This window comes from Trichomonas vaginalis, chromosome IV (assembly GCF_026262505.1).
Source record: "Trichomonas vaginalis G3 chromosome IV, whole genome shotgun sequence".
Taxonomy (NCBI): domain Eukaryota; phylum Parabasalia; order Trichomonadida; family Trichomonadidae; genus Trichomonas; species Trichomonas vaginalis.
The window spans coordinates 32,055,923-32,077,770 of NC_067206.1; the positions used below are offsets into that span (position 1 = coordinate 32,055,923).

Below are 21,848 nucleotides of genomic sequence, written 5' to 3' on the forward strand. Positions count from 1 at the left end.
TTCAATATATTCAGATGATTTCAATGGAGTTTTAGCCATTGCAAAAACTGACAAAATGGAAAAGGATCTTTTGAAATATGGAATTCTGAATGTAGATTTTACAGAACGAGGACAGTTAATACTAAGTTATAATGGAAAATATCCTTCAAAGACTATAACTGTCAATTTATACAAGAAACCTCAAGAAGATTCTGTAAATATTATTGTATTCGGATCAATAACGATTTCTTTCACAACTAAAGAAAATCCTTCAGAAAACGAGATCAAAATAGACAAGGACAAACCGATATATTTATATGTTTTCTTTTCCTTTGGAGGAACAAAAATCCAAATTTCTGAATCAGCTCTTAATGTCTTCCTTACAGTTTCCAAGTTATTTGAGAGTCTTTCTTCAAAAGTTACATTGTCAACTGAAAATACTTATGATGAGCCAATGTTAATTCGAATTCAAAGTCCTAATAGTGATGAAGAAGAAACATTCACAATTAATATTGAAAATCCCTATTCCACTGAAAAATCATATATTCTTTCACCTAATAGCACATATAAATCTGCTTTGTCGTCTGAATTAGATAAGTATGTAATACCATTGCCAGTTGAAACTAAAAAGGATGAGGATGAAAGTGATAATTCGAATCCAAATTTAGAAACACCAACAAAAGGACCAACAAATGCCCCAATAATCAGCCCTACAAATGATGATAATAATATTATTAAAGAAAAACCATCAAGTAACAAAGGCAAAACAATTGGTATTGCTGTAGGCGTTGTAGGAGCTGTATTAGTAATTGCAGCAGCTTCTGTTGTTGGGTTTATTCTATTCAAGAAGAATCAAAAAAGTAAAGTAAGCAATTTGGATGAGAATAATTCAGAAAATGATAATGACTCAGAAAATGATCTGGATTTATAAACATTTTCATTTTAACACTAATAAAAGTTTTTAACAATAAATAACAAGTACATTCACTCATATGCAATATGAAAGCATCAGGAATTACCATATTATTCCCTGTGCTTCAGTAGTTAAATTCGTAATCTTCAAAAGAAATTGAGTACAAAGAGTTATTTGTCAATTCAAAATCGAAAAGGAATTGTTTATGCACGTCAAATTGATTTAGATGTGTCACACTTATATCGATCATCTTTATATGACTGTATTTAGTTGCAATAACTAAAGTATTCGGCATCAAAACACTGAAGTTTGATCCCATGAAATCATGTAAAACTATCTTTAATTGATGAAATGGAATATCTAATTCTAGAATCATATAAAGCAAACTTATAAATAGTTTCAGTCACTGCTCTCAGTTTGTTTGAGATCCTGTGAATTTTACATTATCTGGTTTCTTCTGACTTTTTATATCATAATGAATACAAAATTTGGAATACTTTTTTTCATTGTAATCAAAAACATCTTTGTTACGAGAATCAGGAGGAACCATCCAAAAATTGAATTCATCTTTTAATTTCTTAAAATTAATATTTGCAACTTGAGAACATCTCTTGATTTGTTAGAATTCACGATTTTCAATATCTTTGAATTATCAATAAAAGCTGGGTAATCAATAAAAGTTTTCATTGTTCGTCTCGTTTATGCCAAATGACCAAAATAAGGTGTAATTTTCTCAGTTTCCAAACCATGTTTGAAATAACCGAAATTTTTATTTTGGTAGTTTGTCCTGCTTGGTCTTCACAATTTAAAAGATCTGATGAAGAAATATATTGTCTTCGCCCTAGGTTGAGTTCATTAACAATCATCGCATTAGATGAAAAAAAAAATCAAAAGATTTAAATTGGAATGTATTCTTAAATTACTCTGTAGTTTTTTTTCCCTTAGAATCACTGAATATTTTTGTAGGATTGGACAGAAACTCGTTTAATCTTTCATTTAGGCCTTTTGAAATTTAATGTTCATGACTATATAAATTAACAATTTGGATCTTTGTTTTGTCATCTATGAAGTCAGTGATATATGTTTTAAGATAATTAAGGAGCCCTGACGAATCTTTATTTATTTAATAAATGTCTTAATGCAACTAATGCTTATTCTCGGACTAATTGATATAGATAATTAACAAGTAATATCAAGTCATAGATCAATGCACCATGTAGTTATGATCTATATATTTGTCTGAACAGATGGTTGTTGTAATTCTGGAGACAATTGCAGATCTGTACTGATGACTTGGCTTGTTTTGTATTATATCAATAAAATACTCAAGATTTATATCAATTTTTGTTAGCAACAAATATAAAAAAGCTCTGGTATTATTTTTTTGTGGGAAATGTACTGTTCAAACAGTTTATCAAGCTCATTCGACTTGTATACATCAAATTAACAGGTAATTCGATGAAAAGAAGTAATTTTGTGCTTCTTAGGTGCAATATCCAGAATGAAGTCATGTTTTCAAATGGTTTAGTGATAGAAGAACACAGTTAACAATGATAAAAGTGAAGTTTGCCAATCTATCTGATTCTTCATTCTTCAAAAGCGAAGTATTCTCAAGTAATTGTGGGAGATGATGGGAATAGCTGATATTTGAGAACTGTATGGGCGTATGCGGAGAGATTGCAAGGAAATTGGAAGAGAAATAAACAGAACTTTTGGAAAATTTAACAAATAAAGTATGAAAGGAAGCTAAATGGGGACATCACGGTTTTCCTTGAGGAATCAGAGCCAGATTTCAATACAATTAAGCAATGCTTCGAAATATTAGTTGATCGAAAAAACATTTCTTGATTTTGGATGCATTGATTCTTTCAATGAATACAACACTCGATATACTTGCAAATTGTATGAATCTTGGAGTCGGACTGTGATATATCTGGTAATTTTGGGTATGATGTTGAAATGATCGAGGCAGTTTTCATCATTCTGTCCACGCATACCAAATTTGCAAATAGTCTTGCAAGAGTATCTTTCCGGAATATTTTGTATAATAATGGCTGATGTTCGCCCAATGTTCTAAGGTCATTTGGTCAGAGGAAGCTCCTAGTTCGTTTGCGAATAGTTTGAGGATTTTTAATGATACAATTGAGTCGTTGAGGATATCAAACAAGCTCTGAATTGATATCAAATTCAGTTGAATCTTCTGAGCATTTGAAAAAATAAATATAACACTTTTAGAATTGTAGGTATGAACATTAATGATTCACATGTAAAGAGTTAAATGTGAATGCAAATTATCAATTTTTGAGATGAAGCATTTCAAGTCAAATATCCAAATGGAAGAATTGAAACACAATATCGGTACCATTTTTGTAAGGAATTCACTCATTCCAACGCAATCTTGTCCGGATAATACAAAGTTTTCATTATCAAACGATACATTATAATTTGGCCGGCTAAAATCTATTATATCCTGGGAATTTATATTCCCAGGATCGCAGATTAATGAAGAGCACCGTAACAACAATACAGAATTTTTAAGGTCAGAACCCTTAAATTATTTTGTATCCTGTTGTTTTTTTCTTGGATTAAGTCCAAACGGTGCTGTTCGAATTACTTCAGCAAATGATGACGTTAAAACATATGTTGAAACTAATAAATTTGATTCTTGTTCCTCAGGATCCCAAGAAGGAGGTTCTCTCTTCTTTGTTGACAAAGGCGAATTTGTTCAAACAAAAAATTCATTCATCAACTCAACAAATTCAGAAATTGGTCCTTCATTTTGCGTTGTCGTTTCAGAAATACCTAATTACAAAAATCATGCTAATGAAACTGTAGTTTTCAATTGCGGCAGCTCAGAACAAAGTTGCAAGTGTACAATTTACATGACTAATGACTTTATAATCATGAGTCAATGCAATATTACACAAAATATAGTAAAAGAATATGTAGTAGGTTATGTAGTACAACAAATTACCTCTAATTCATACATAACTTGTGTCAACGTCATTGAAAACAATCAGTCATCCAATTCCATTACTATTCACGCAACTTCACCATATGGATTGGAAATTAAAATTAATTCATGTAATTATAAAAGAAATAATGTTCAAAATGATAATGGCTATCTGATTTATTCTCAGAATTCTAATACTTTAATGAAATATTGTTGTATTCGTGAGAATGAAATTTATTATATTTTTTCTGCACGTGATTGTACGATAACTTTTGAAAATTCAACAGCAGATAATAATAGATCAGATGGTGATTCACCAATATTTATAAATACTAATATTTCATTTGTAAATGATTGCCCTCTTTTGAATTTAGATATTCTCGATTCATTGAAATATAAATGGCGTCGCTCCAATTCAAAAAATGACGAAAACGAAGAAGAAGACAATGCTTATGTTAGAAATCATATTAAATTTTTCTATTTGTTCATGACTAGTAAACGATTTCGAAGTCAAACTTAAAATAAATGATTTATTTACTTGTGAAATAGTCACTTAAGTTTTTTTTCTGAGATGATTTTTTAAATCTCACTTTTCTGTAGCCAAAAACCAAAAAATTAAAGATTTTAGTGATTGGCCCTATTCAAAACCAATGATAAAAGTGAAGAATGTAAGTCTATCTGCATCAAAATTCTTCAAAAATAAAGTTGTGGGAGAAGAGGCAAACAGCTGGTATTTAACAAGTGAATGGTCATATGTGGAGAGATGTCAAGGAAATTGGAGCAGAAATAAACAGAACTTTTGAAATGATTTGGAGAATTTAACAAATAACGCATTAAAGGAAGCTAAATGGGATGTCACGGTTTCTCTTTAGGAATCAGAGCCGGATTTCAAGACAATTAAGCTGTGATCTACTTGCAAATAGAATGGGTTTATGGAGTTGTCTTGTGATATATCTGGTAATTCAGGATATGATGTTGGTATTGTCAAAAATATTTTCACCATTCTGATAGCAAATACGAAATTTGCAAATAATCTTGCGGTAAGTGTATCTTTCATGAAGATTTTGTAGAATTATGTTTTTTCTTCGGTCAACATAAGCTTCAAGAGCGTTTGCGAGTAGTTTGAGTATTTTTGATGACACATGTGAGCATTGAGGACATCAATCAGTCTCTGAATATCAAATTCATAGAGAAGTCCTGAATATATATCAGAATAGCTTTGACTTTGCTATAAAATAGCAATATTGGTAGGAGTAAGTAAATAGGATATGAACAGATCGCATGGAAGTGGTGGATCATATAATAATGATTCTTATGTTGCAGAAAAACAGTTGGATCTCTTCTTTTCTCGATAATTGTCTTCAGTCGGTCACCTGAAAAGCTGCAATAAAGAATAAAATTGTGTTTTTTTAATTTTTGTTCGAATAATTTGCGAATATTTGAAATATCTTGCTGAATTTGTGGCAGCTGTGTTGTTTGGAATATCTGTCATGTATATTAACTGACTTGCGCTTTTTGATAATTTCTTTTTTGAGACTATTGTGTATCTACGTTTGCAACTGGCGTAATTCGCGAGGATTTAGAAAGTTATGGATTGGCAACGTGGCAAATTAGTTGGATATCTGGATTTGTCGCTTCAATTGGATAATACAAAGTTTTTCTTTTTTGAACGATAGATATTAATTTGGGCGGCTAAAATAATAGAATATCCCGGGAATTTGTATTCCCAGGATCATGTTATGATGAAGACCATCTTCATGACAATACTCTATTTTCAAGAAACAACAACTTAAAGTACCTTGTTTCCAAATGTTTTTTTCTTGAATTACGTCCAAACGGTGCTGTTCGAATTAATTCCACGAGCGATGACGTTAAAACATATGTCGAAACTAATAAATTTGATTCATGTTCCTCCGGATCACAAACAGGAGGTTCCCTCTTCTTTTCCGACAAAGGCGAATTTGTTCAAACCAAAAACTCATTCATTAACTCAACAAATTCTAACGAAGGCCTTTCATTTTACATTATTGTTTCAGATATACCAAATTACAAAAATCATGCTAATGAAACTGTAGTTTGCAATTGCGGTAGTACAGAACAAAACTGCAGAATTACAGCTGGCATAGGCTCTGGCTTAGTTATCATTAGTCAATGTAATATTACGCAAAATAGAGTCAAGCAGGATGTTGGAGGCTATGCATTAGGAATTTCCTTTAATTCATACATAACTTGTGTCAATGTCAATGAAAACAATCAATCATCCAAGATTTTTAATGCTCACCTATCTTCTGAATCATGTTCATCAACATTTAAAATTACTTCATGTAATTATATACGAAATAAAAGTCCAAGTGGCTCTTTGATTTGTTTTAGTTATTCTAATATTTCCATGAGTTATTGTTGTATTCGTGAGAATGAAATTCCTTTAATTTTTTATCTTGAAAGTTGTACAATTATATTTGAAAATTCAACAACAGATAACAATAAATCATATATGGGATTTTCAGATAGTTCACTAATATTTAAGAACACAGATATTTCATTTGAAAATGATTGTTCTCTTATGAATTCAGATATCCCTGATTCATTGAAATATAAATGTCGTCGTACTAATCCAAATAATGATGAAAACGAAGAAGAAGACAATGCTTATGTTAGAAATCATATTAATTTTTTCTATTTTTTCATGACTAGTAAACAATTTCGAAGTCAAACATAAAATAAATGCTTTACTTACTTATGAAATAGCCAGTTAAGTTTTTTTTTTTTTTAAATCTAACTTCGTTGTAGGCATAAATGAAAAATAAAACCATTTCGTGATCAAACTAGTTTAAAATGAAGGATTTTATAAACGGAAAAAGAATATTTTTATAAATCTAAATTTGAAAATAAAAAATAACGATTAGCTTTATTATATTAGTGTTTTCTGATTGGACAGAACTCTTCGATCTTCTTCTCGACATTCTGAATATATTCATCCTCTTTAATAACACTTTCTCGCTCTGATTCATCGAAAATAGACCAAATGTTAGCTGTATCGCGTCTTCCTTTATCTGATCTAATTTTGTCTCGAACGATCTTAGCGTTTACTGCTGATTTGATGTGAACTAAATCTTCATCAATTTCGGACTTCTTTTCTTGGATATCCTTAGAGATAGCACCAATATCTTCGAATGCCTCATCAAGGAGCTTCTTCTGTGAATCTTCATCGCCGTGTTTAGCTTCCCAAACTTTCAATCTTTGGTAAACGCCGGATTTAAGTTCGGCGTGTCTATCTTGTTTGTCCTTCTCAAGGGCTTCCTGGATCTGTTGGTGAAGGTCGGCGAATCGCTTCTCTGCTGCATTAATATTTTGATTGATGCGAGGATCAACAAGACCGTTCTCAGAAAGGATGCCACCATCAAGGTGAGCAGCAACTGAGACAAGTTGTTCGTAGATATCGTTGATTTCGGCTTTTTGTTGTTCAAGGCGTTGATCAATCAAAGCTTTCTTCTGGCTCTTGTATTCTTCAAGCTGGTAGAGGAACATCTCATGCTGGTAGCGAATCTGGTTGTTAAGTTTGTTTAACAGATTATTGTTCTTGATTTGAAATTGAGCGAGGTTATTCTTGATACGGTTACGAATTATGCTGATAGAGCTTGCCGCAAAGAAGTTCAGGCTCTGTGAACGGATCTCTGGGCAGTTTGCGATCATTTCGAACTCTTCATCGGTTAATTCGTTGAAATTAAGGCGAAGAGATAAGATAACGGCGGCATCTGGATTCGATTTGAATAATCGAAGTACAAATTTCTTGAATTTGATCTTGTCTAAGGTAAATTCTTTTTCGGCAATGATTACGATTCTGTAAAGAAGTTCTGGCTCAACATCGGGTAAGCGATCATCGTCGTATAGAGTATTAATGATCTTTGCAACCTCGCGAAGATCTTGTACAGATTCTTTTTGATTATCGATGGCTTCAATCAAATTTCCAAGTGGATCAATTTTAGGACGAACAACAATCTTGTGCTTGCGGCAAAAATCGGTAACTTCGCCTTCTAAGTCTGTGCAGTTCCAGTTTCTAGAAAGTTTAAGTAAATCGTTAGCATTATCTGTATTTATTTCGTATTTCTTGTCTTGGCAGTATGATAAGAATGTAAGGAATGATTCTTTGAGGACGTTTTCTTGAACTTCGAATCCGTCTGGGTTCGAAGCAGATTGTTCAGCGAAATAACTTGATTTTTTAGCAAAAATTACTGGATCTACTTTGATCTTCTCATCTCTAAGGAAAATGTAGTAGCCTAGCCTCTTAGATCTATGACTTGACTGTGTACTCATTTCTTATAAGAAGAAAAAATTTCTTTGTAAAGAAATTAGGCACTTTTGCCGTTTTTCTTACATCCAAAAGTGGCAAACGCCATCAGTAAAAAAGCATTATTAAAAATAATTTTTAGATATAGGACTGTCATATGATTTACAACAATTTTTATCGTTCAATGATCTGAGAATTCCTATTATTTGGATGATGATTTTTGTAATATAGGATAATACATCATTTCATCTAAGCACAATAGTATTTTCGGATAAGAAAATAGTGTTTGTACTTCCAAATGTCAGTTTCATCATGAAAAAAATAAACAATTCTTTCCATTTAATATGTATGGTATTTCCATGATTCTTTGGAGTATAGCTAAGCTAATCCTGACGTTTTATTCAGTATGTCGCAACAATAAAACATAGTTATGAAAAATGTTAATCAATATGCAATTGAGGTAGTCATAAGAAGGCCAAAATAAGCTTTGATCGTTTTAAAACCAAACAAAAAGTGTTGGATGCCAAGCAGACTCTTGATTATGCCATTATTTAATAAGAATTTTTTGATATTAAGAATTACTTATAAAACAATGATCATTCCTCTTATAAGTTCGAATACTTCATGAGAGAGGAACGTATTTAAATCAAATAATGCTTGTCAAATTTATTAAAAATCCAATAAAAAACACAAAAACTTGTCATTTAGTGATATTTTCCTTATCCATATTAATAGGAAAATGGATAGAAATCAATAAGTATTTTTGAATTTGGGATCTGGCAGAATTCTTCGTTGGCAAACCCAAATTTTAGCGAAAAGTGACAGGAAAAAAAAAACGTTTAATATTAAAAAAAAGACCGATGAGAGCTTCGTTCGAAATATAGAGGGAACTGAGAATGCGCAACCATTCTCAGGGAATATTGGATGCTATTCCCGTTCCCTCTGTATGGAAAATTGAGGTTTTCAAAGGGAGTTAAAATTATAAATTTATACTAATTTACTTCAAAATACAAAAGTATTTGACAGCTAAAATTAGTTACTTTAGCAAGCTATCAATACCCTTTTCCTTATTGTTACTTTTTCGAATAAAAGTAAAAACAATTTATACTAATTTACTTCAAAATACAAAAGTATTTGAGCTAAATTAGTTACTTTAGCAAGCCTATCAATACCCTTTTACGATTATTGCTACTTTTTCGAAAATAAAATTTATTATCAAAAACCTTTTTTTTTCTTAGTAAAAATAAATGTTATTTTATATCAAGTTTTTATTCATAATTTATATAATGTTGTATAAATTTCATTAAAATTTACGTAATATTAAGTACTTATCTTCTACATATATTAATCTTCATTAGATATATACATGATTAAAATTCATAAAATTTAAAATCAAAAAAATTAGATGAACCTTGGAATTAACTTTATTAAATAATAGTTGTTTATAAATTATATTATATTCATTTAATATTATTTTGATAATGAAGATTTTATTTTGCAATAATATAACGAAATTTTTTACCTTATGAACTTTTTGATGGAAATATGCAAATTTAAAATAATAAAGAAAGCCGCGAGCGAATCGAGCGGCTTAGGTCTAAGATTTTGATTCAACTTTGCTTATATTCCTTAAATTCTTTATGAAACTCGCAACAGTTCCATAAAAAATTTTAAATTCTAAACTGTCGAAATTACCGATCGGTAATCACACCCTTCACGGGTGTGTCACTTCTTACAAGCGTGTCACTTTTAGCTAAAATTACCCCTACTCGAAATTGAAATGGAATAGACAAAATGTATGTGTTATAGAAGAAATGAGTCGAAAGAGATGAATGAAAAGTACATTTACTAGAGATTATTCACGCGGAGTATCACTTCAATTGGATTTCCGAAAAGTAAAATGAAAATACTTTTGTAGATGCCCTTTCTAGATAGGAACTATAATCATCTAATAATTTAATAAGGATGAGATTGGAGAAAAATAACAATCCGATGAAAAGGTTACATCTTAAATACGATGATTGGTTATATTCAGGTGCTACTATAAAAATTTATTAACCACCTAAAAAATTTACAGTATTCAAAATTTATGGTAATTGAATTTTTGAGGGCATCAATTTTCATCGATTTTTTTTCTTCTCAATTTTGTTATTGCGGATGGAAATATCGCCCGGCGTAATTAAAGGCGTCTTTTATGCAAGCGCGATCTTTATTGCTGCATCAATGATCACCAAGACATGGGGATCTGCTCCAGCTCAATGCAAGAACATGCGAAGAATTCAAATTGTCTATTACACTGTTTACTTTGCTTTAATATTCCCAGATCTTACGTTTTCCGTCTATCTGACACCATTTGTAAAACTGAAAGGCTATGGACAGAAGACGATTTCAACCATTTACATATGCTATCAAGTATCTTCAATCGTAGGGTCATTACTGTGCACATCTACGCTTAGAATGCTTGGAACACGTTTCACTTTCGCATTTTGCTGTGTTTGCAAGTTCATTTCAGCTATACTCTTAGTGGCTTTCGCTGATCCTATTCATGCATATATCAGTCGCTTAGTTTGGGGATTCTCATACATGTTAACCAAAATTACATTGGATAACTGGCTTGTTGATCTTGCACAGACGTATGAAATCTCTCAAGCTGATAGAGGCATCCTTCTTAACTACAGAATGACATTCCAGTTTACGATTGATATCATAACCACCTCTTACATCAGCAAGTTTGTCATTGCCCATGGCATTTATTTAACATATACCATTTTGAATGTCTACTATGCGGCCATTATTGTTCCACTTCTGTTTATTATGTCATTCTTGACATCTCCAAAGAAGGAAGAAAAGAAAGAAGAAAAGGTTAAAGAAGAAAAATTAGAAGTTCCAATAGAAGCCATGACAACCGTCCTTTATGATACCGTTTATGTATTTTCCATGGGATTCTTCAAGTCAATGCTTGCAACAAACTACATTAGACAAGATCTTCCGTTTTCTGTAATTATGTCAACATTTAATGCCATGGGAACACTCGGAACTATCCTTTCCACATTCTTAGAAATGTGGTTTTCCGATTATACTCTTCATAAAGTGTTCATTGCATCGTATGCCATTGTATTCTTCTTCGGATGGGTCTTCTATGATAACGATGCCCTTCAGTTCCTTACAACAGTCTTATTGGGACTCCTCGATGGTCTCATTACGCCTGTTATGGTCACATTAAGAAAAGAAAACATCCCTGTTAATATTCGTGTCAGAGCTCTTTCATCCGTAAGAACATTTACATCTCTCACAGGATTCTTCGTTACATTCGTAATGAGATATACAAACAGACAGATTTATTTCTTGTTAATTACACTTCTTTACATCGTTTGCGTCACTCTCCCTTACTACCAGAGGTTCGTGTACAGAAGATTCTTGAATATTGTTCACATAATTCAGAAGATTATGTCACTTCAATTTTTAGGATTGAATAAGTCCCAGATAAAGGAAAAAGAAGAGTAAATAAATGTAGTGGAAAATTATTTCCTCTCAATTCATTTGTATATCAAACTTTATGTTTCATTTACAAATGAATTGGACTTACAATAAACATTAATTGATATATTATAACTAATTAGGCTTTTTAACTTCAGAAGATCAATATATTTTTTTGAATCTCAAAATTCTTTAAGTAAAATAACTCTACTGGATGTATCTCAGATGATTTGTATATTAAATTTTCATAATGTCCTCAATATTACAAGGATAATTCGAATGAAATATTAAAAGTTGTATTTCTGAATATGATTGCAAAACTTTAAAACTAGATAAAAAAAAACAAAAGATATATTGATTTGATATTCTTATTTCTTTTGATGCTTCTTCATATGGTTCATAACTTTAGAAACAATTTCGTTTGTATCTATTTCTTCATCCTCGTCTTCAGCATCTTTCTTAGATTTTCCTTTTTTGGATGGTTTTTGTTCTTCTTCTTCTTCTTCAGCATGTTGCTCTTCTTCTTCATTTGCATCTTCTTCTTCATCTGAATCTAAATCAACCATTTGGTAAACGCCTTTGATTGTGATTGTGGCTTTACTGGTATTTTCTAATTCCAAAAAATCAAATGGACAAATGATGTATGATATGTCACAAGTTTCTCTTTGGGATGGGAGAATTGAAGCAAAAAGAATTTTATTTATTTTTTCTTCTTGGATTGGAGCCTTATCTTGTTTTTGATCGTTCTGTTCAGTATCGCTATCTGGAACTTCAGTTGGACAATGAATATACGCAAAAACACGGCAAGCAGAATTTGGATCTTGATCATTAAGATCAAAAATAGATGCAGATTGGACTTCAATGCAGCTTTCACCAATTTCATTTTCTAAAGCAATTTTTTCGCCAGGTTTAAGCGTTTGCTGCCAGAAAATGCAGTCAGTCATTATTAATTAAATTTAGACACAGAGTTTACTTGATAATTTATTATATGGAACTATATTATAAATATGAAAATAATTCATTAAAACGTAAGGGGCTGTAGCATAATGGCATTGCGTGAGACTCCAGATCTCAAGGTTGGGGGTTCGACTCCCTTCGGCCTCATTACTTTTTTCATTATTTTTTAGATAAAATCTCTATGATTGAAATAAATCAATCTTTTGTGACGCTTTTTGTTTATGTATACCGTGTTTAATAAAAATTCACTGTATTAAAATCTGGGAATGGCATTTTTTATTTTTTGAATGTGGAAGCCAAAATCATTATTCATTATAGTAATATGCAAAGAGCTATCTATTAAATGCAGGTCATCAAAACGAACCATTTTGCTCAGTCAGAATGGTCCTGTCGTAAAAGATCTATGATGCAAAAGCACATCATAAAAGTCAATACCTTTCAATTTTTATATGTAGGTTTTTATAAAATAAATTATATGTATTGGTATCTAATATACAAATAATTGACTAACTTAACAATCTTAATATTCATTTTGAATACATATGATTGAATCAAATTTCAGTCAATTTATTTTACGACCAATTTAATTCTTATTATTGATATGCTTTCCAAATGAATGTTAAAATATACTATCAATTATTTTTATTCAAAAATATAAACATATGACGTGAAATCGCATCATAGTAAAGATAACGTAAAACCTATCTTAATAGTGTTTATTTGAACATTATTAAATATATTTTCATAAGATCGACGAATCTTTTTATTTTCAAAAGGTTACTTCATTTTTTTCTGAATGTTTTGTTTCTTATTAGCTTTATCCAGCTCCGTTGACTTTAACGAGGTATGCGATATAAAATGCTTCATTCAATCGTTAGTTATTCCACTTGGTGAGGGAGATATTTCAATTGGATTAGGCATGGGCATGAGAGATTTGAGAATCCATTCTATTTCATTAAACGATTTACAGTTTACTTATTATGATGATACAACCCTAATTGATAACTTGTTCGAAGCGAAAGTTTATGCTGATTTTATTATCGACGGCACTTATTACGATGCTAGGGCACCTGGATCTTTTACAATGATTGCAACAGGATGTACCCTATCTCTTGGAATGAGATTTGATAAAGACTCCGATGGTTTCATTCAACATATTGAAATTTTCCCTTATCCTACTTGTAACTTAATCATTGATGATCTCCAGATAAGTTCCTCGCAAGCTGGACTTGCAATCCTTGCTCCATTGATCAAAGGGATCAGAAATAACCTAGCTCCCATGATATATCCACAAATCCAGAAACTCGGAGAGAACATTACAGAGATGATCAAGCCATTTAATGAGCTTACAAGGAAAAACCTTAACGGTTCCGTCCCGTTTGATATCCCCATTGGCTCAGGTAAGATATTGTTGGATCAAAATGTCATCTTTAAAGCTCTCAGCTTCGTCACAGGTACATTGGTCGAAAACAATGGTCCATTCGACTTGAATAAACTCTTGGGACGTGTTACAGGAAACACTGGCAAGTTCACATTACAAAACTTACTGAACATCACAGAATCAATGAAGGATTTCTTCAATTTTAGTACTATATTTGAGATCCCCATGCCAGATATTGATACAAATATCACTTTGATGCTTGATGATTTTTATATTGACGGTTTGAACACTTTCAAAGATGTTCAGCTTCTCCATGTTGTTGACCACTATGACTTGTCCACAAATATCAATCTTTCTCACTTTGAAGTTGGTATTGCTCTCTCATTATTAGTGAAAGATAATATGTCAGAAGATTATCTCCTTGGCCAGAAAATATCAGCTGGCGTAACCATCGATGACAACAAACTTGGCTTCATTGCACAGCTCGGTTTGCCACAAGGTCGTGGAACAGATTATACAAATGCACAATGTCTTGATATTGACTGCATTGGTGCATTGTTTGACAAAGATTCCACAGCCATGACTAACATCAACCTCACGACCACCCTCACGAACGCTACCATCCAACTGTTGTCCGGACAAATGACATCTACATTTAATGAAGCAATTAATCGTGTCCTGAATTTCATTGCCATTCACTTTGGTCGATTCACTGGTGCATTTATCACAGGAATGATACATGACAAAGTTATTCCTATGGTCAACAATTTGATTACAGGAGCAATAGGCAACGCAACATGCAAAGATAATCCAGATCCTGAATACCACGAAGTTGCAACAGGATCAACACTTATTGCAGTGATTGTTTTAGGTGGTTTCGGTGTAGGATTTTCATTCTTTGCTATTATTCTTGGTCCACGTCTTCCATTCTGCAAGAAATTCTTCAGAAAGGACGAACAGGCATCATTATTAATGACACCGAAACTTCCTGTTTGGTTCAGACTTCTTATTCCTATTGTTTTACTTTTAGTTTTTGCATTGTTTATTTCATCAAACACAGGTATTGGTGCAAGTGTTTTCGCAAAGATTTTCCTTGGAACAGGAAAACACGTTGAACTTCCTTCAATGTTCGATTTCGTTTTGATTAACTCTATCATGGATATGTGGTCATCCGGAGCTATTGTTTTAGCTGTTCTTATTGCTATTATGTCATGTGCATGGCCATATACAAAGATTGTTTTCATGTTTGTTGTTTGGTGTCTTCCTGCATCAAAGATCAAACCTCATCAAAGAGAGAAAGCAGTTGAAATCCTCGATATCCTTGGTAAATGGTCTATGGTTGATTCATACGTTATGATTTTGATGCTTATTGCTTTCAGAATGAAAATCAACCTTCCTCCTGTTGACGAAGCCGATGTTTTACAGATTAACTTGTTTGTTTATCCTGCATGGAGCTTCGTTACATTAGTTGTTGGTACAATTTTATCTTTGGGATGCTCACAAATCATTTTATCTGCAGAAAGATATGTTGACAAACAAGAATTATTGGATCATCAAATCCAAGTTTTGATTGATGAAGAAAACAAGAAGAACAACAAGGATGAATACTCCGATTACTCATATTCTTATTCATCATCTTCAAATTCAGCTGAGAAAAAGAAGAAGAAAGAAAATAAGAAGAATAAAAAGCAAGGATTGAATGATTTGGATGAAGAAGGAGGAGAAAAGCCAAAGAAGAAGAAACTAAAGAGGAAACAAGCTAATTTAGAAAATGTCGAAGAAGACAACACCACAAAGAAACCAAAGAAGAAGAATACCAAACAACAAAACGATGTAAATGCTCCATTGAATGAAGAAAATAACGCTCAACCTCCTGTTTCAAAGAAGAAGTTCAGATTCAAGAAGAATCAATTAGTTATTATGTATTTGTACGCAGATGGATTCCTCCTTAAGAATTTGCTTTCATGCATTTTGATTTTCGGAATCATCACATTCTTATTTGGTTCATACATGAAGACTTTCTCATTCGAGTTCGTCGGATTGGCTGGTTGGGCACTTGAACTCGTCAAAGCAGATCAATACAGAGAATACTCTGTTATTGATTTGGCTTTGCAACTCCCTGAAGCTGCAGAACATAAGAACTCTTTCGGTATCAGATTCACACAAGCAATTTATATTTTAGTTACTAATTTGATGCCATTAATTCATATGATCTTCCTCGCGATTTTGTGGTTTGTTCCATTGAAACTGAAGATCTTGCACTTCGTAGAGAGAATCTGCGAATACATGTATTCGTGGGCATGTTTAGATGTTTTCGTTATCTCTATTGTTGCAGCTGTTATGGAAATTTCTCAGCTCGCTAAGTTCATGGTTGGTGACAAATGTGTTGTTGTTGATGTCATCACTAAGGAGTATTTCGCAAACGAAGAACTCATCAAGGAACACTTGACATGTTTCGATGTCATTACTACTTTGTTGAAAGGTTCTTATATTGTTATCATGGCTGCTATTTTCCACACTATTTCAACAATCGGAATTGGAAGATACACGAAGAAATTGAATAGAGATCTTGCACAGATGGAAAGAGAGAAGAGAGATCGGGACAACTTAGAACCTCTCCTCAATGAAAAGAAGAAATAATTCATCTTTTAATTGTATTTAATAAACTTAATATATTATCGATCAACATTTTATCATTCATGCGTTTTTATGAGATCTTTAAAGATAGTCAAATGTTTCACTCTGTAATTGGTTATAGAACTTAGAATATTTGTTTTCTCTTGGTCGTTATTGATGTTGACTTTGATGTGAATGCAATGCGGAGCATATTATTCATGTGAAAAATATCGTATTCGTTTGAAACAACTTCAAGAAAACCAACAAATTAGTATTCTCGAAGTTTTCCATAATATATCATAACATTTCATTATAAATAAAGATTGCTGAAATTATTTGCATTGATTCTTGCACACATCATAAGAGAGACGATGAATCTTGTGCAAAATCATCATTATGAAATTTCTCATAAGGATGAGGTCTTTATGTTTCTTTGAAAAATAAGATAAAAAATCTTGATATTTTAAAAAGGCTAATAAGAAAATAAAAGAAGCAAATTTACAATATGCATGATGAATATATTATATTTAATGATTCCACGTGCTGTACTAAAAACTTAATCAATTGATAAGTAATTGAGTTGAGTTTAAGATGTAGTATACTGGACAAACTGAGCTAGTTTGAAATAGAAATATATATGTCTTTTTATTCTATAGTTAATTATTTTGATGCAAAATGAGATTAGAATTGATTTACTGAGGTCAGCCCTGATATCACAATCTGGAGATATATATGATTTTGATGATGTCCAGGAGTTCCTTCTCAGGCGAGATTTCCGTAAACCGGTCGAAATCAGATTCCTTGCATGGCTCATTAGATTTTCAATTATACCAGCAGCAAGATCTGAATGGGTATCTAAATTACAATCAAAATATTCCGCTTATAAAGTACTTTGTCAGCATTTTTTTAAAGAATCAATCGATACTCCTCTTGTAAAACTAGAAAACGACATTGCTTATACAATCAGAGTTGATATTGAAAGAACTCATACTTGGTTTTTAAATTTAGCAAAACTTCTTCATATTCCGCAAACTTTTCTCGAAAATACAAATATTATGGTCGAAAGAATACTTTCAGTGATAACCCTTGATACTCCTAATCTCTCTTATGTACAAGGTCATGATAGATACGCATGGATTTCTCTTTTAATCGGATTATTTTTTATTGCGAAAGGAGGATTGAATGCTGATTTTGCCGAAGCAATGGCTTTCTATTTAAGTCGCGCTTTCATCGCTTACAATCCAATTTCTCAAGATATCGAAAATTTTTCAAAAATTGAAGCTCATTTCAAGATTCTTGATGCTCTTGTAGAAAAGCACGTACCAGAAGCATATGCTATGCTTAACAGCGTTGGTCACAGCTCAATGCACTACGCTCTGAAGTGGGAATTAACATTATTCGCAGATGAGCACAATATTCACGAATTAATGTACCTCTGGGATCAAATTCTTGGTAGACTTGAAGATATTACCGATTTCCTACGCTATTTATGCGTTGCTCATATTCAACAAGTTCCAATTCCAAAAATGGCCGACGAAATGGCCCAGGCGATACAGAGAAATAGAAATTGGGACTTACCACATCTTATAGACTTCGCTGATTCGTTGTTGATGCAAACAAGAGGCGGAATTAGTTTTATTGAGAAAATCAGATTTTTGTACTTGAATTATTGCGAGAGTTGCATGGTATAACTTCGCTTTTGTTGTTTTTGTTATTTGATATAAACTTTATAGATTCTGTATGGAGTTTTTTTGTAGTAATCATTTAAATTTTTTAAGGATTTTATATGGAATTCATTTGTTGTCTTTTACTTTGAAACCAGTATAGATCAGCTCGTTCACTCAAGTATAAGTATATTTACTATCTGTTCTACTAAATTTGTTTATGCATTGATGTGTTTTAATTAAGAGTTGATGATTTTTTGATGCATTATATTCGTATGGATATTAAAAAATTCTTTTGATTCTTTTATCAAATCTCGGTTCAATAAAAGAGATCTATTAGCACAAATATATTACATATGAATAAAAAAGACTTCCTCTATTATGCATATATACTGAAATAAGAAAATACAAAGGAAAAGTGCACTTAAAGCTAAATTTTGGAAATCTAAAAGCGATTCGGAGGCAATCCTTCCAAACAGCTTTGTTCTGATAAAAAGAAGCGGAATTTAACTATTGGTTCATGTTTCCACATTTCAAATTTCATACTAATTTTAATTCCTGTATGCTATTGAGAACGCACTTAGATTACTGAAGTGATATTTGAATGAACAATGTGAATATGAATTGTGAGTTCTTGAGATCTTTCACTCATGCAAGGTCGATTTATTGTATAAGTAACATGATTGCTTATGGAAAGATGATTTTAAACAAAGAATTTTATTAAAAGAAAAGCACTTGATGATGAAATGACGTGAGATGATCTCTGAAATTCTTGGAATAATCTCTAAATCTCAATAACGCAAAATCTAGGCTAAATTATGTTGTTTTGTCAAGAATTCGTGCTAGATTTGCAAATAAAATACCCCTACGTTCCCAACTTCTGGAAAACGGTTTTTCACCCTTATGATCAGTTTCAGACACTTTGGGAGTCTCCCAAACTTTGATATTTTGCATTATGATAGAGAAACGTGTCTAGTTTAACGCACAGTTGTTTTAAAGGCAAATGATGATATCACATGAAATTATCAAATTATCAAATTTTGAAGTACCAGTCCAAAGGGTTAATTAGATCCTACACAGATGTGCGATAGTGAAACATATGTGTTCTTGATTTGAGAAGTCCTACTGATAGAGGTATGAATCTCACAGCTTTGTGTGAGTGTGTCTGACACTTGTATAGAGTGGAATATGCGCCGACATATATTATATAATAACATGTAGTTGATAATTATGAAAAAATAGAATTTGATGCGAATGATATTGAAAGTTGTTTTGTAATTTGATATTTTTCTTATATGTGTTAATTAGTAAATGGCTTGTTTGTTGTGATCGTACTGTGAAAAATGAAAGGTATTTTAAATTAAAAAAAATGAGATTTTGAGATATCTCTAGAATTAAGAATTTATTATGTATTTGACTTTTATATAACTATGTGTAAAGGATATCGATGTCTATATGCTTTAAATAAAATTAAATAAAATGAGATAAAAAATTAAAATGGACAAGAAGATATATGGAAATGTAATTTGTATTGTATTGGTTGTTGGCAAAATGATTTTAATACAGATTTAAGGATTTGGAATGGATTTGAAATTAAATTATTTTTATTCAAAGAATAATAAGATTTTGAACTGGTTTTTATTTTGAGAATGTAAACTCTTTCCATAGGATATGTATTAGAAAGATCAATTTTAAGGGTCCACTGTAAAAATTGAAAGTCTCTCAAAATTGAGAGGCGATTTGCAATTAATCGTTATCGTCTTTTTTGAAAATCCACTTTTCCTAGTGTTCTGATTAATATTTTGTGAATGTAACAATGAAGTATATGTTTTAGTAAGATGATAATATATTCTATCACTTCAAATTACATAAAAATTGCAAAATCAGCGAGTATTATAAGAAAATGATTTTTTCAAATTTTTTCGCTTCTGGATGCGTGTTTTGAAAAATAGATATTTTCGAATTTTGATTTTAATTTAAGTATAAATTTTATATTAGGAATTTTTTTGACCTATTTCCAATCATTAATTCCTAAGTTTTTCTAGGAATTTAATTGAGAAGAAATTAGGAAATTCGCTTTAATACCATTACATCCTAATATTGCGATGCATGTAGTTTATATTTATTGAGGCTAATGCCGGAATATCGTGCATTTTATAAAAAATTCAAAGAATTGACAATTGGATAGCACAAATTTAATTCTCTAGACAAAGTATTATTGTTTATATATTCAAAGCATTATCCTTAGTTTTGAAATGTTGGCCAAAAATTTTCGTGTTATTTTTTGTGTTTCAGCATAAATTATGTATTGACTTATGAAAGATAAGCATTTTATTCATTATCATAAAGATATACCAAAACAAATTGATAAAATTTTAAAAAAAATGTGTATTTTAGTGGGTATTATTCTGGATAATGCCCATTTTTAAACGATTTAATATTGACCATATCAATAGACGACTCAATGTAAAAATTTAGATATTATTTTTTTCATTATTCAAACTTTGATAAATTTTAGTATAATGAATGATTTTGTTTCGTGTATGATACAGAAATGAAAAGCTTAATTAATATCATTTTGCATTTTTTCAAGAATGTTAGAGTACATCTACATTAAAAAATCGGATTCGAATTGCAATACTGCATCAAATTGTTGCACATCTGATAAGGATCTCAAAAGAGTAAAGTTAATTTTTTTGTGTTTTTTTAAGTTTTGGGCCTTAGTAAAACACCATCTTGAGCAATATTTTTGGGATGACGATAGGTCTTATTTGGCCTTACAGTGGACCCTTAAATACTTTTTGAAAGAATTGTTTTTTTGTTGAGTGATTTTCTCTCATTTGATAATATTTTTAAGTTGGCGTATCTTACGCCCTTCCAAAAATATGTATTAGAAAGATCAATGTCAAACTTTTTGAAAGAATTGTTTTTTTGTTGAGCGATTTTCTCATATTTGATAATATTTTTAAGTTGGCGTATCTTACGCCCTTCCAAATATTTCTTAAAAATTTAAATTTGTCTCATCTCCTACTCTTAATTTAAAAAATTTCAAAATCCATAATAGTAAACATTTCTTATTTTTATTTAAATCTGAAAAAAATAAATTTAAACAATTTCTCTACACACGATGGTTTCGGCGGTTTTCAGAATGGTTGGCAACTGAATTCATCAGGATAATGTCGGTTGGGGTGCCCTTCTTGGCCTCCTGAGTACTCACCAAGATACCCCCAGCTCCCGCAAAACACCTCCCATAGGTGAGCATTAACTGATGAAGTTATTGACAACTTTATCTGATTTTTTTCTTTGTTTTTTTGTTAAGATTTCTTAACCAAAGACTCGAAAACAAAACTTCGCTTCAAGTTGCTGTCTTCCCAGTTACTCTGTCGCAATCTTTTGTCTGATTGCGTGCAAAGTTCTGCTCCTTTGAGACTTTGCCCGACAGATGCATCTGGGAGACAGCACCCAAGCAGCTTATCGCTTCAAGTTGCTGTCTTCCCAGTTACTCTGTCGCAATCTTTTGTCTGATTGCGTGCAAAGTTCTGCTCCATGAATTATCAAATATGTGCCATTTCAGGAGAGATAACAAGTTCATACCTCCTGGAATGGCGGATTGTTCAACA

General features: G+C 31.6%; 6 protein-coding genes and 1 non-coding gene across 7 annotated transcripts, besides 4 other annotated features; 5 read left to right on the top strand and 2 right to left on the bottom strand.

Moving 5' to 3' along the window:
- Positions 1–55: 55 nt before the first annotated feature.
- Positions 56–910, top strand: TVAGG3_0205650 (uncharacterized protein; the record flags this gene model as incomplete). Its single annotated transcript, XM_001321951.1, has 1 exon — positions 56–910. The coding sequence occupies one exon, from the start codon at positions 56–58 to the stop codon at positions 908–910; it is 855 nt and encodes a 284-aa protein (XP_001321986.1).
- A 152-nt stretch (positions 911–1,062) lies between these two features.
- Positions 1,063–8,179, bottom strand: TVAGG3_0205660 (ankyrin repeat domain-containing protein 49 family; the record flags this gene model as incomplete). The annotated part of the gene is made up of 1 exon (XM_001321952.1): positions 6,762–8,159. One exon carries the CDS (start codon positions 8,157–8,159, stop codon positions 6,762–6,764), a length of 1,398 nt encoding a protein of 465 aa, XP_001321987.1.
- A 748-nt stretch (positions 8,180–8,927) lies between these two features.
- Positions 8,928–8,957: a terminal%2Cinverted (terminal inverted repeat of MuDR-3_TvMULE3 transposon ID:TVAGG3_0205670).
- Positions 8,928–9,904: a mobile genetic element.
- Positions 9,875–9,904: a terminal%2Cinverted (terminal inverted repeat of MuDR-3_TvMULE3 transposon ID:TVAGG3_0205670).
- A 6-nt stretch (positions 9,905–9,910) lies between these two features.
- On the top strand, positions 9,911–11,733 carry TVAGG3_0205680 (SAM (S-adenosyl methionine) transporter family; the record flags this gene model as incomplete). Its single annotated transcript, XM_001321953.1, has 1 exon — positions 10,291–11,637. The coding sequence occupies one exon, from the start codon at positions 10,291–10,293 to the stop codon at positions 11,635–11,637; it is 1,347 nt and encodes a 448-aa protein (XP_001321988.1).
- Positions 11,734–11,849: 116 nt separating this feature from the next.
- Positions 11,850–12,554, bottom strand: TVAGG3_0205690 (uncharacterized protein; the record flags this gene model as incomplete). The annotated part of the gene is made up of 1 exon (XM_001321954.1): positions 11,979–12,554. One exon carries the CDS (start codon positions 12,552–12,554, stop codon positions 11,979–11,981), a length of 576 nt encoding a protein of 191 aa, XP_001321989.1.
- Positions 12,555–12,642: 88 nt separating this feature from the next.
- TVAGG3_0205700 lies at positions 12,643–12,714 on the top strand. The gene has a single exon. It is a non-coding gene; the product is annotated as a tRNA-Trp (tRNA).
- A 625-nt stretch (positions 12,715–13,339) lies between these two features.
- On the top strand, positions 13,340–16,636 carry TVAGG3_0205710 (uncharacterized protein; the record flags this gene model as incomplete). The annotated part of the gene is made up of 1 exon (XM_001321955.2): positions 13,364–16,588. The coding sequence occupies one exon, from the start codon at positions 13,364–13,366 to the stop codon at positions 16,586–16,588; it is 3,225 nt and encodes a 1,074-aa protein (XP_001321990.1).
- Positions 16,637–17,232: 596 nt separating this feature from the next.
- On the top strand, positions 17,233–18,320 carry TVAGG3_0205720 (TBC domain-containing protein kinase-like protein family; the record flags this gene model as incomplete). Its single annotated transcript, XM_001321956.1, has 1 exon — positions 17,233–18,255. One exon carries the CDS (start codon positions 17,233–17,235, stop codon positions 18,253–18,255), a length of 1,023 nt encoding a protein of 340 aa, XP_001321991.1.
- A 1,603-nt stretch (positions 18,321–19,923) lies between these two features.
- Positions 19,924–21,017: a mobile genetic element.
- Positions 21,018–21,848: the final 831 nt, after the last annotated feature.